We start from the raw sequence: 13,259 nt of genomic DNA on the forward strand, positions 1-13,259 counted from the left end.
CCCAGCCAGCTGCTTAGCCCCTGCCCCAATGGAAACCCCTTCCTCCACCCTGGACTCTGGCTGGCTCCCTGCAGACCTCCAGCCCCCACTTCTCCTCCTCTGGGCGGTTCTCTTGCCACAGCACCTCCTAGCAACTCAGCGCAGCCCCAAACACTGTGGGGTTAGTCCCTCACCTTTCTGGAGCCTCCCCAGTTCCTTTCTGCTGAGCTCCAGTCGGCTAGGAAGCTCTCCGATGGCAGCCACCAGGATGTCCCCCATTACCTGACATGTGGCGCCTGGAGGTTCTGGGGTTTCTGTCCCAGCTCTTTCAGGGGGTCTTCAGAAGAATGTGCTGCATGCTTAGAACAGTGCCAAGGCCCTCTTACACAGCTGATAGGGCTGCCCTCCAACCCCAAAGCAGCAGCCAGAGGTCTGGAGTAGGGAGCCCTCTGCTGGACACAGGCTCACAAAGCACTTGCAACTAGAATTTGGTATTTATTTTCATTTGAAAGGCAGAAAGATCTTCCATCTGCAGATTCACTCCCTAAATACCTGCAACAACCAAGGCTGGGCCAGGCTGATGCCAGGATCCAAGAAGTCATCCAGGTCTTAGCAGAAACCCAAGTCCTTGGGCCATCCTCTATGGCCTCTCAGAGTATCCATTAGTAAGAGGCTAGAGCCCATGCAGAGCAGCTGGGAATTCCACTATAGGAAGCCGGCAGCCCAAGGGCTGGTTTCATCTATACCCGGAGGTCATCCCTTGGAGAAGTATGTCTTCATCACAGTGCAATGAAATTAACTCCTATTCTCTTCCCTTATGTTACAGGCTAGAGGAATTGTATGCCCAGTCCAAGCCTTTCAGAAAGCCAGTGCAGAGACCTCTGGACTTACAGCCAGGAAAAGCAGGACTGTGTCCCCAAAGCAGGTGAGCCCCTGTGGTGGATGACCGAGGTCTGCCTCGGGTCACACCCTTCAGGTGCAGCTCTGAGACCATAGCTGCTAGACTGGGCCTCCGCAGATGGCTAGGGCTACCTCAGGGCCAACCCACTGACCAATGGGCATGCAGCCTCTCTGTCTTCTCTCCCTCCACTCCTGAACAGATACCATGGATGGGCCTGTGCTAGTAGCCTGGAGAGGCTCCAGGGGTGCAACAATATCTCCCCTTGAGGATCCACAGTGCCATCAGGCAAATGCCAGGGGTAAACTGTGCCTGCCACAGGTCGGGCTCACAATACCTCCCACTCCTGCCTCCTCCCACCAAGGAAACAGGCCTGGGGGCAGGTGTTTGGCTTAGTGATTAAGATACTGGGTAGGACTTTGCAGCTCCACTGGAGTGCCTAGGTTGCAGCCCCCGCTGTGCTCCGAAATCCAGCTTCACTCCAAGGTGTGCTGTGGTGGTGCTCTCTCTGCACCTTGACTTCCCGCGTATACTTCTGTTCTCTCCATCCTCGTGGCTGCGCCTTCTCATGCCACCTTCTGCTCCTCGACTTCCCCCTGAGCTCACAGCAAAGTGCATTGGGCAGGCAAGACAGCCGAGGGCGAACCCGGAGATGGAACCACATGGGAACTATTCTGATGGACAGAAGGGCAACAGCCTGAACAGACTGGGTCTTGAAAGGACACAAGGGGGTGGGAGTGCCAGAGTGTTCACTCCTTCCAGGGGTCCTGCAGCTGACAATTGGGGTACAGCTATCTCCCTAAGATGGAGAAAGAGCTGAACATCTCTGCCAAAGGGAAAGCTGGGGCAGGAGAGTGGGGAGCCTTGCAGCAGCTGCACCCACGAGGAGCCAGGGGCTACTCTGTGCACCCACAAGTGGGCTGCAGTGTCACCTGTGGATCTGCGACATGGAACTGTCCGTGTCAGCTCTGGTTCCTCCCCTGCCCAGGTTTCTCTCACCTCCATGCCCACCTGCATGGCCAGTCAAGCGCTCCAGCCCAGCCCCTTGAGCCTGCTCTTGCAGCCCCTGATGAGGAGGGGGTAGGGCGTGATGGTGCTGGTGTGGACTGTGCTTTGGCTCCCTGTGTCTCCAAGACCCAAGGCCTGGGGAGAAGCTGGGACCCTGATTCTGGGCTGTGCTCTGAAAAATCACAACTACAGCCAGCGTTAAGGGAGACAAGCTGCGTGGAACCTCTTCTCTCCTCCCCACAGCTCAGAGAGGTAGGAGCAAGCAGGAATGTCCACCCCAGATACCCTCTAGCAAGCAAGGCCAGGTACCCAGCCAGAGACTGGTCTGCTCCTGGGAGAGCTGTGGGTACACCATGGCCCGAGGGTGGATGGGATCCAAGTTAATCATCTACCTAGGATTGCTCTAGGCCCCATTGGCCACCTGGGGACACGGCCCTCTGGGATGAGGCCCAAAGGAGTTGGGGGGCGGCTTCCCAGCTAGCCTCTGTCCAATAAACTCAGGGGAAATGGGACAGGTGCATTGCATCTGGTAATGGGGGCGGGGGAGGGTGGGACACCCAGCGCTACTCTCTAGGAGCTCCAGTCTGAAACCAGAGAGGGTGGGTGCCTGACCGGAAGGTGCACAGCTGTGAGAGCAGGGAAGAGGGCCTGGGAGGTGACCCAAAGGGCAGGGCTGCCCACCCCCACCAGGCTGTCTCTGCACTCCCTGCCTCCTGAGATGTCTAAGAAGGAAAATGCAGAAGTCAATGAGGAGATTGCAGAGCTCGGCTTCCCTGACCTGCTTGTCTCCAGCCTGGAGAGGGTTCACTGTACTACCCCACATCCTCTGGGACACTCGAGGGGGCGTTCAGCCCAAGCCACTGCTCCCATGTGGAAACCACAGGCAAGGAAGTAGGGGACCTAAGATGCCTAGGATCTGACAGTGGCCATGGCAACCACCAAGGGCCCAGCTGCTCCCCTGTGACCACAGAGGGTGTGTTACCTCCGCGTGTGGACGAGCACAGCTCAACCCAGGATGATGTAACACTGAGCCATGTCCTGTGACAGATCCAAGTCTTTCAAGTCCCTTCCAAGTCATGCGTAAGAGCACTGGTCTGGAACAGAACTGCTTTGCCCCAGGGACCAGAACCACTGCCTTCTGCACAATGACCCTGGCCCAAATGGACTTCTAGGCCTATTTCTTCACCTGTAACAGCTGAGGAAGCAGTGATCCCTGAGTCACTGTGAGGACGGAGTTATGGTCTAGGAAGCACTTGGTCTTCCATACAGCAGCCATTACCCTCTCAAAAAGCTTCCCATGGCATCTTACTACCTGGCACCTGCCAACCCTCTGGATTACAAGGCAAGCAGGCAGTGCTGCCCAGCTGCAACTGAACAACTTTGTTTGGTTCTTTATTCTTTTCTTAAATTTTTTAAAATTATTTTTATTGGAAAGGCAGATATAAAGAGAGGAGGAGAGACAGAGAGGAAGAACTTCCATCCAGTGATTCACTCCTCAAGTGACCACAATGGCTAGAACTGAGCCAATCCAAAGCCAGGAGCCAGGAGCTTTTTCCAAGTCTCCCATACAGGTGCAGGGTCCCAAGGCTTTGGGCTGTCCTCGGCTGCTTTCCAAGGCCACAAGCAGGAAGCTGGATGGGAAGCGATACCACCAAGATTAGAACTGGCGCTCATATGGGATCCTGGTGTGCAAGGAGAGGACTTTAGCCACTAGGCTACCACACTGGACCCTTGGTTCTTTATTCTTAAAGCTTCCTCCTGCTTATGGCAAGTGACATAGTCTCTTACAGTTCACCTCTCCATAAATATAAAATCTGACTTTATTTTTATTTGAAAGAGTTATAAAGAAAAGATATTTCTTCCATTGGTCCACTTCCCAAATGGCCAAAAAGGTTGGAGCTGAGCTTATCTGAAGCCAGGAGCTTCCTCTGGGTCTCCCATGTGGGTGCAGGGGCCCAAGAACTTAAGCTATCCTCTGCTGTTTTTCCAGAGCACAAACAGGGAGCTAGATTGGAAGTAGAACAGCCAAGACTTGAACCAATACCCCTATAGGATGCCAGAACCAAAGGCAGCTTAGACTACTACCCCATGATGCCAGCCCCAAATAAAATGTTGTGGTTTTTTTTAAGATTTATTTATTTATTTTTATTGGAAAGTCAGATATACAGAGAGGAAGATCTTCCACCTGCTGATTCACTCCCCAAGTGGCTGCAATGACTGGAGCTGAGCTGATCTGAAGCCAGGAGCCAGGAGCTACTTCTGGGTCTCCCACATGAGTGCAGAATCCCAAGGCTGTGGGTCATCCTTGACTGCTTTCCCAGGCCACAAGCAGGGAGCTGGATGGGAAGCAAGGCCACTGGGATTAGAACCAGGCCCACATGGGTTCCTGGTGCGTGCAAGGCGAGGACTTTAGCCACTAGACTACAGTGCCAGGTCCCAAATAAAAGTTTTTAAAATGTATATTTACTTCTTTGAGAGACAGAGACATTCCCTTTCCCCAAATGCCCAAAACAGCCAGGGCTGGAACAGGCTGAAGCCAGGAATCAGGAAATGCAGTTAATGTTGCCCACATGGGTGGCAGGGGCTGCAGTCCTTGAGCCATCACCTGCTGCCTCCCCAGCAGCTGGAAGGGGGGGCAGACTCCTCCAACCCCAGGACTTTGCTATGGGAGGTAGGTGTCCCAAGAGTCCTCTTAGTCACTGTGCCAAATGCCTGCCCACAAATATTTAACTTGAAATAGTTCAAAAGAGGCCTCAGTGCTGGTGCCGGGCTTTGAGGATATGACAGCATTCCTCAGGGAATGACCCAGTAGCTGGAATTTGGAAGCTGATAACCTGGGACAACAGAGGCAGACCTGCCTTGTCCCTAACTGTCCCCAACCAGAGGCCCCTGTCCACCCTGCCCCAGCTCACTCCTCATACCTTCTAGGGGCCTTTCAAGCTCTTTCCTGGATCAGGACTTGGCACCACCCAGGATCCTGATTCTCGCTGGGGGCTTCCATCACCCCAGGGGCGGGAGATTCTGGCGGCCCTCCCACTGACCCTTGGTCTGGCCCTTCCCTCACGTACACACAAGCGACTCCCCGTCTCTGTCTGGACCCGCCCAGGCCAGGCTCAGCCCCGCCCAGCTGGCCTGTTAAGAACCCCCAAATGCAGGGCTTTCTGAGCAGACGGCACCTGTGCAGCAGGGTGGGGTGGAGATTGAGCCGCTTAGGTTGTAGTCATGGTGACCGCGCGAGTGGCCGCGGCCCTCGGCACGGTCCTCGCAGGCTGTAGATGGCGCGCCCCCCGGGATACTCGGGGGTCCCGGAGACTGAGCTGCAGCACGCGGCTGCGGGCGGCGGGAGGCGCCAGCCCAGGGCGCCGGCTCAGCACCGCCAGGGCACCAGCTCAGCGCCCCCGGCAGAAAACTGAGAGCTCGGAGGACGGCGCCCCATCGCCCGCCGTCCAGGAGCCGCCACCTCGCTCGATCCCTGTGCTGCCTGAAACTCCACAGTCCCCGGCCGGCCGCTCGCTGATCCAGAGGGACCTCCAGGCCTTCCTGAGCCAGTGCGAGGCCAGCCCGGGGGAGGCGCGCCACTGGCTCGTGCGGTTCCAGACTCAGCACCACTTCTCGGATAAGCCATTCGCCGTCATAGAGGTGAGCGGAGCCCAAAGGCGGCAGTGTCACCGCAAGGGGCGAGGGTTAATGCTGTGTACTGGGAAGGCGTGCCTGGGAGCCAGGAACACTGGGGATGGGCAAGGCCGCGTGTTCCTGCTGGCGCCTCCAACCCAGCCGGCAGGAGAAACCTGGGGACCCCAACCTGGCTGGAGTAAGTCACCCTGCCCCCCACAAACATACAAACTATGGACACAGTTTGGGGTTCCGACTAAGAGCTGCGAAGCTGGACGCTAGCCACCTGCGTCAGCCCTCCCGGAAAGGCGTCCCAGAGTCCAAGGTCGCAGGGAGGTACAGCGAGAGGAATGCTGCAGTGAGATAAGGGAGTGGCAAGATCCCACAGGGCAAAGAGTGCAACAGGTGGCCAGATGCAGGGGGCGCTGACATCTCTTTGGCAAGGTGGAGTGCAGGAGAGCGTTCCCGGGCCAGGCTGGCGCCCCTTGAATGCCCAATCTTTCCCAGGTGGACGAGGAGGTGCTCAAGTGCTCAAAGGCCGTGTCCAGCCTAGCCTTTGCCCTGGCCTTCCTGCAGCGCATGGACATGAAGCCTCTAGTGGTCCTGGGGCTGCCGGCCCCCACGGCACCTTCTGGGTGTCTGTCCTTCTGGGACGCCAAGGCGCAGCTTGCCCAGAACTGCAAGGTGCTCGTGGACGCCCTGCGACACAACGCGGCCACAGCAGTGCCGTTTTTCGGTGGCGGCTCCGTGCTAGGCGCTGCCGAGCCTGCTCCCCATGCCAGGTTAGTGCCGCGCCTGCTCCCCATGCCAGGTTAGTGCCGCCGCCGCCATGTCCACGGCGGCCGGCGCCCTCGGAGACACTGTGACCCACCCTGCCCCGGGGCCTGCAGGCCTCTCCAGCACCCTGTCTGGCCCACAGCTACGGCGGCGTCGTCTCGGTGGAGACCGACCTGCTGCAATGGTGCCTGGAGTCCGGCAGCATTCCCATCTTGTGCCCCATCGGGGAGACGGCTGCGCGCCGCTCCGTGCTTCTCGACTCGCTGGAAGTGACCGCATCACTGGCCAAGGCGCTGCAGCCCGCCAAAATTATCTTCCTCAACAACACAGGTGGCCTGCGCGACGCCAGCCAGAAGGTGCGCCCCTCCTCCTGAGGCTGGGCCCGTTCCCCCTGCCCGCCTGTCGCCACAGCGGCATTGACTGGCCAGCCGGCCGGGCCGCAAGGCTCCGATGAGTATGCGAGACCCAGATCTAAGTCCTCCCTGGCAGAGGGCTCCCGGAGCAGCGAGGGCCAATGGTTCAAAGACCACTCCCCAGGGTCCGTGGCTCCCTCCCTGGGGCTCTGCCAAAGGCTCACAGCCTCGCCCCGGACGTAGGTCCTTAGTAACGTGAACCTGCCCGCCGACCTGGACCTGGTGACTAACAACGAGTGGCTGAACGACAAAGAGCGGCAGCAGATGCGGCTCATCGTGGACGTGCTCAGCCGCCTGCCGCACCACGCCTCTGCCGTCATCACCGCTGCCAGCACTTTGCTGACAGAGCTTTTCAGTAACAAAGGTGAGGGCTCCGGACCTGGATGGGGGGTCCTGTGCCGGCGGCTTATCCGCATACCTGTAAGGAAGCTGCAGGCAGAGGCCCCAGCGGGGGTGGGGGGGAAGACCGGTAGACAGTCCCGAACCCCTGCTGACCCAGAGCCGGCAAGGCGGGCGGGGTGGTGCTAGACAGTGTGGACTGCTACGCGGGGGAGGGGGGGTGAAGACACAGGGTTAGACAGGTGGGATTGCAGGTGTCGCGTGAGGTGGAGCAGTCACGGGCCAGGGAAAAGCATCTGAGTGAAAAATGCAGAAAGTCTGGGGACCACCTGTCATTTCAGCATGGAGGTCTCCGAAGTGGGCGAATGTCCCTCTGGTCCCACTGGCGCACACCCCGTGGGGCTGGGCTCTTGGACTACATCTCGCTGCCCCCCTGACTCACCTCCAGGATCCGGGACCCTGTTCAAGAATGCGGAACGGATGCTGCGAGTGTGCAGCCTGGACAGTCTGGACCAGGGCCGTCTGGTGAACCTGATCAACGCCAGCTTCGGCAAGACGCTCCGGGACGACTACCTGGCCTCGCTCCGCCCCAGGCTGCACTCCATTTACGTGTCTGAGGGGTGAGTCTATAGGCGCCCAGGGCAGGGTCAGACCAGGGCTCAGGGGGAGGTCCCAGCCTGCCTCTCCCGCTCACCAGGTACAACGCTGCTGCCATCCTGACCATGGAGCCGGTCCTGGGCGGCACCCCATACCTGGATAAATTTGTGGTGAGCTCCAGCCGCCAGGGTCAAGGCTCTGGCCAGATGCTGTGGGAGCGCCTGCGGCGGGACCAGCAGACCCTTTTCTGGCGCTCCCGGGTCACCAACCCCATCAATCCCTGGTAGGTCCTAGTGCTGCCAGTTCTGCAGTCATCCAGTCCTCCTCCCCTGTGACCCCCGCAAGAGGCCCTGCCAGTGACAGCCCTGGAGGCAGCCCACCCAGGGGACATGAGCTTTCCCCAGAGCAGAGACAGCTGCTTTCCTTGAAGGCAGAACTCGCCTCTCCCAAGCTCCCAATTCCAGGCCCACTGCGCCTTGGCCTTTCAACCCCTGCTGCCCAGTGTAAATGACAAGTCATGGCCTCCCTCCAGCCTTCCTGGATGTGTGACCCTGGCAAGAGAGCTTGCTTCTCTGTAGAATCAGAACGGTAAACATGCAGGTTCAGGCTGTATGTTAGGATGAACCCAGACACCAGCTCCTGCCTGGCACGGAGCAGGTGCCAGCCCACCCTCCCCCCAAAATGTTTTCTGAAAAGGAGTCAGTGAGGAGCCAGCCCTGGCCTCACCAGCAGGTGCTGCCCCTTTGCCTTGTCCCACCCAGGTACTTCACACACAGTGACGGCAGCTTCTCCAACAAGCAGTGGATCTTCTTCTGGTTTGGCCTGGCCGACATCCGGGACTCCTACGAGCTGGTCAACCACGCCAAGGGGCTGCCAGACTCCTTCTGCAAGCCAGCCTCAGACCCAGGCAGCTGACCTTCCCAGCCCTGTAGGCCCTGGCACAGCCAGGGAGGACCAGAAGCCACACCTGCTGCAGGTGGCACCGGCAGCCACAGGCTGGACGGGGCTTGTCGGCTGAGCCATCTGCAGGGAAAGCAGCAGCCCCGCCCTGCCAGGAACAGGTGAAGTCAGACAAGCACGGGGAGGAGGAGGCTGGCCTGAAAGTCCACTGTGCTCCAAAAGCTACAATCCTATGAGTCCCTGGCCTGTCCTTGTAGCCTGCAGCTCAGGGTATGAACCTGCCTTTGGGAGCTCCCCCTACTCTAGGGTACGCCAAGTTCCGCCACTGCATTGCCCAATGTCTGTGACTTCTACCCCCAACCCCTGCCTGCCTGCCACCCTACTGCTCTTTTTCATCCCTTTGGATCCTGCAACTTTCAGGAGTCCTTGATTAAAACACACTTTTGTCTGAGAGTCAGCTTGCACTTGGCAGGGAAATTAGCAGGGGCCCCAGTTGGGCCCAGATCCCAAGAACTGAGAAACCTAAGGGACTTGGGGAGTTGAAGTCCAGGTGCTGATTAATGAGGCCAAAGGCCTCCACGTAGACACCACCACTGCAGCCCTCCCCTGAGTTAAGTAGCACAGGACAGGGAAACCTACCTTTCAAACAGACCAGGCTGATAGCAGCTCCTTGTCCAGGCTGGGCAGGGCCAGCAAAGCCCAGAAAGGCACAGACACAGCCCCAAGCTGTTATTCAGCATTTGCTGACAGTGTGCTAGGTACCTGGCTGCAGGTACATGGGCAAGAGGAAGACAGCTGATGCAAGGGGCTGTGTAGGAAACACGGCCGGAGTGGCCCCTGTCCTTGCGCAGGACCTGGGCGCACATCTGCACATGGACCTCAGACACATACTTGGCTCTGTCATAAACACATACTATTAGTTCTAGTTGCCCTCACTAACGATTTCTTCAAAAGAGCTGGCAGTGAGCCTGGTATGGTAGCCTAATGGCTAAAATCCTTGCCTTGCACGTGCCAGGATCTCATATGGGTGTTAGTTCTAATCCCAGTGGCTCCACTTCCCATCCAGCTCCCTGTTTGTGGCCTGGGAAAGCAATCGGTGGTCCCAAGTTTTGGGAGCCTGCACCTACATGGGTTACCCTGAGGAGGCTCCTGGCTTCGATCGGCTCCAGCTGTTGCAGCCACTTGAGGAGTGAATCAGTGGATGGAAGATCTTGCTCTCTGTCTCTCCTCCTTTCTGTATATCTGACTTTCCAATAAAAATAAGTAAATCTTTTTAAGAAAAAAGAGCTGGCAGCAAATGGCAGAGGAGACAAGCTACAAGGGGGATTGAGGAGAGAACTCCAAGGTGCATTCTTCAATTGGGGCTCACAATGGAGGAGAAAAACCCTGGTGGATCACGGCGGGCCTGACCCACACACTGCCTTTCAGGAAGCCAAAGATCAGACGCAGCCAACAGCAAAGCCCAGTGTCTATAAACGTTTATTCTGGAGGACTGTGTGGTCTGGTGTTTTGGAAGGCACTCCGCCCCCTCCAGGTCAATCCTAGAACTGCAAACAGCAGGAAGCAGGGGTGCTGGCAGCTGCCCGCCCCACCCCTGCAGACCCTAGGGCAGACTGTGGCTGCTACACTCTGACCATGGTTGAGAAAGGGCGGGTGCCGTTTCTGCCCTGGCATACCCTGAGACCTATGTGACCCCATGGCACCAGCACCTCTACTCTCCTGGCCTGACGCACCTGTGTCAGCACACACATGCGCGCACACACACACACACACACATATTCATTCATTCTCCCTCTCTCTCAACTCTAAACAGCACAGCAGGGCCAGGGGGCATCTGTCAGCTTCCCACAAACATTTTTCACATTTGCTCCTTTCGGATCTCTAGCTTCCGTCCCGTTTCCCGCTCTCAACAGCTGCACCCCTACCCCAGCCTGACTCCCCTCCCAGGGGCTGTCAGCTCTCTTAACAGGAGCAAACCCTGTGAGCCATTAAAACGACTTGGCTGCCACTCTCACTAGGGCCAAGCCCAGCGACTGGGAGAAGAGACTTGCCTCACAGTGCAAAAAGTAAAGGCAGGAGAGCCAGGGAGCAGGGATCGAACAAACAGACCAAAAAGCATAAACAAGCAACTGGGCTGGCTGGGAGAGAGGGAGGGTGGCCCTCAGCGGCTGCCTGTACCACCAGTCTCTCCCTGCGCCACTGCCTGCTGTGGAACTCAGCCATCAGTGGCCAGGATAACAGCTGTCCCAAAGATGCCCACGCTCTCTCCCAGGAGCTTCATCTGGTTCCAGAACTCAACACGCCGTGTATTGTGCCAGTAGGCCACATTGCCATCGATGAGCAGCATGACTGGGGGCAGCAGGACAGCGAGGATCTGGGCAGCCAGGGTCACGTAGTAGCCTGAGAGGAAGGCCAGGGCCAGGACGCCATACAGCACGAAGAGCAGCTGGACAGTCAGCTCCCCTCCTGGAAGGTGGTTTAGGTAGGCCAGGCGGTCCTCCTTGCTGTGCTGCAGCGAATAGGCCTGGAGACAGACATGCCATCCACTGAGACCCCCGTGCTCCTGCACGGTGGCCCACCCTCTGATGACAGAACCCCAGGAAGCTGGGGCAGTGAGGAAGCACACTTCCACAATCAGACTGCAGCTCCCCAGGAAAGCCCACACAGAATGGGAGGGGGACATGGCACCCCAAAACCACCCATGTCTCTGCCTACCGGTGCCTCTCTAGCATGAGGGCAGAACTGAGCTTCTCCCATACATGCGAACCATTATTTTGGAAGCAGACCCTCTCCCCAGGTCTGCCAGCCAGGGCAGTTTTCAGGAGCCAGGCCAGCAGACCGGGCCCACAGTTCACTTCCAGCCAGACACCTCCCACCCACAGCCCCCTGACCTACCACACAGATGAGGTAGATGCCCAGGAACACCTGCCCGGTGGACTGCAGGGAGCGGCTGCGGGGTTTCTGCCGGTATAGCTCCCCGGCGCCGCTGGCCAGCACGAGAAAGCCACCGATGATGGCAACTGTGCGAGAGTACATACGGACCTGGGTTGGGGCAAGGGGACCCCGGTCAGCAACTGTGGCTGCCCAAGGGATCTGAGCACCCACTTCTAGTCATCCCATCCTGCCACACAAACCCTCGTACTATCTCCATGCACAATGGGCAGGTACCAAGAGTTACATAATTTTTTAAAAAAAACAGATGTGAAAACATGAGACCCAAAGGGGTTAGGAAACTTGTCCATGGACTTCACAGAAAGGAATGGGAGGGCGGGGGCTCAGATGGAGCATCCTGTCCCCCCCCCATACCTCCAGGGAATCTTGACAGAGCACAGAGGCCACCCAATTAAAACACGGTCTTGCAATTGGTTGCCTACCTGTATGCTCCCTTACCTGAGGGCAGTGCTTCTGTACAACCTCACCCCTGAGCCTGAAGTGCCTGGCACGGCCTTCTAGTTTTTACAGACTCAAATGGTGTGCAAAGATTATTTCCTAAGACCAGATGGTTGGATCAGGTATTCCCCAAGTCCCTTTTGTCCTGTAAGGCTGGGATTATTACTACAGTGATTGTTTAAAGGATGCTGGAGACCCGGTGCCCTTGGCTCTGGTCCTCCCAATACGCCAACTGTGCTATGACTTTGGGGAAGTCTGTTTCCACATCGCCCCTCTACTCCCTCTCCACAAGCCTGTGGGTGCTGCCTCGCGGGCAGCACACCTAGTCAGTACCGAGCCTCACCCACCAGCTACCCCAAGAGGGACCTCTGCTGCCACCACCGGAGGCGCTCACCTTCAGCCAGTCCCCGTAGTGGACGTAGCCGCCCATGTAGGCGGCGTAGGTGCTAATAGCCAGCTGGAGTGCTGCCCCCAGGGCGAACCACCGACGCTTCACTCCGAAGGACATGAAGCTGGCACACAGCACGGCGGCCCCCATGTCGAAGTACAGATAGGGCACCGGGATGTCTGGCTTCCTGTGAGTGGCAGTGGAAAAGCAACGAGGGCAGGATGACCGGGAGTCCAGACCCTGGCGACCCCCTGAGTGCCGGCACGCTCCACCGCTACCCCCATCTGGGGTCTCCGCTCACGGCGAGGACTGCGACGCTAGACACCGCCCGAAGCTCAGACCAGAGTCCCTCCCGTCAAGTCCGAGGGCCAGATCCAACTTTTGGACACCAACTGCTTCCCCACATCACCCCAGTTGCCGAGACTGGCCGCTCCGCCCCCCGCCCACCCTTTCCGGCGCTGAGTGAGCCCGCTCACCGGCGCGCCTCGGCCCTCTCGGCGTACAGCATGAGCTGACTGAAGCAGCCCCAAAAGGGGCAGCGTGTGAGCAGCACCGAACCCAACTGCATGATCAGCTGCAGCATCCATCGTCTTGAACCTATCTTCGACGCCATCTTGAGAAAGGGCAGTGCGCTGCGGCCTCATTCCTCCCAGTAGGCCGGCGCGGTGCTAAGAACGCAACTTCCGAATTTCCCGGCTTTCTTCTCCCTCCGTACGGGAGCAGTGTTCCCGGCTCTTTAGTACCGGGGATTAGAAGAATGTCCTTGCTGCTTTCTTTCTGGTCGTGGGGCGTTCAGGCCCCTCCTTTGTACCAAAACAGAATGAAAAAGTAGACTAGAGGAACAGTGGGGGTCAGGACATCAGAAGTCTTGGACTGGAACTTGTGTTGAAACAAACTAGATCTTGAAATCAGGCAGACCCGCACTCTCAACTACAGTCATGTGACTTGGGACGGATGG

The 13,259-nt window shown here is 57.9% G+C and overlaps 2 protein-coding genes across 2 annotated transcripts; one reads left to right on the forward strand and one right to left on the reverse strand.

Annotated features, from left to right (window-relative positions):
- Positions 1-5,107: 5,107 nt before the first annotated feature.
- NAGS (N-acetylglutamate synthase) lies at positions 5,108-8,710 on the forward strand. The gene is made up of 7 exons (XM_040989203.1): positions 5,108-5,524; positions 6,005-6,279; positions 6,417-6,630; positions 6,871-7,051; positions 7,475-7,646; positions 7,724-7,906; positions 8,385-8,710. The coding sequence occupies exons 1-7, from the start codon at positions 5,108-5,110 to the stop codon at positions 8,536-8,538; spliced, it is 1,596 nt and encodes a 531-aa protein (XP_040845137.1). The 3' UTR covers positions 8,539-8,710.
- Positions 8,711-9,986: 1,276 nt separating this feature from the next.
- TMEM101 (transmembrane protein 101) lies at positions 9,987-12,919 on the reverse strand. Its single transcript, XM_040989278.1, has 4 exons — positions 12,778-12,919; positions 12,308-12,488; positions 11,419-11,565; positions 9,987-11,047 (listed from the first exon to the last, which is right to left on the reverse strand). The coding sequence occupies exons 1-4, from the start codon at positions 12,912-12,914 to the stop codon at positions 10,739-10,741; spliced, it is 774 nt and encodes a 257-aa protein (XP_040845212.1). The 5' UTR covers positions 12,915-12,919; the 3' UTR covers positions 9,987-10,738.
- Positions 12,920-13,259: the final 340 nt, after the last annotated feature.

This window comes from Ochotona curzoniae, unplaced genomic scaffold (assembly GCF_017591425.1).
Source record: "Ochotona curzoniae isolate NIBS_2020 unplaced genomic scaffold, NIBS_Ocur_1.0 contig_520, whole genome shotgun sequence".
Lineage (NCBI taxonomy): Eukaryota > Metazoa > Chordata > Mammalia > Lagomorpha > Ochotonidae > Ochotona > Ochotona curzoniae.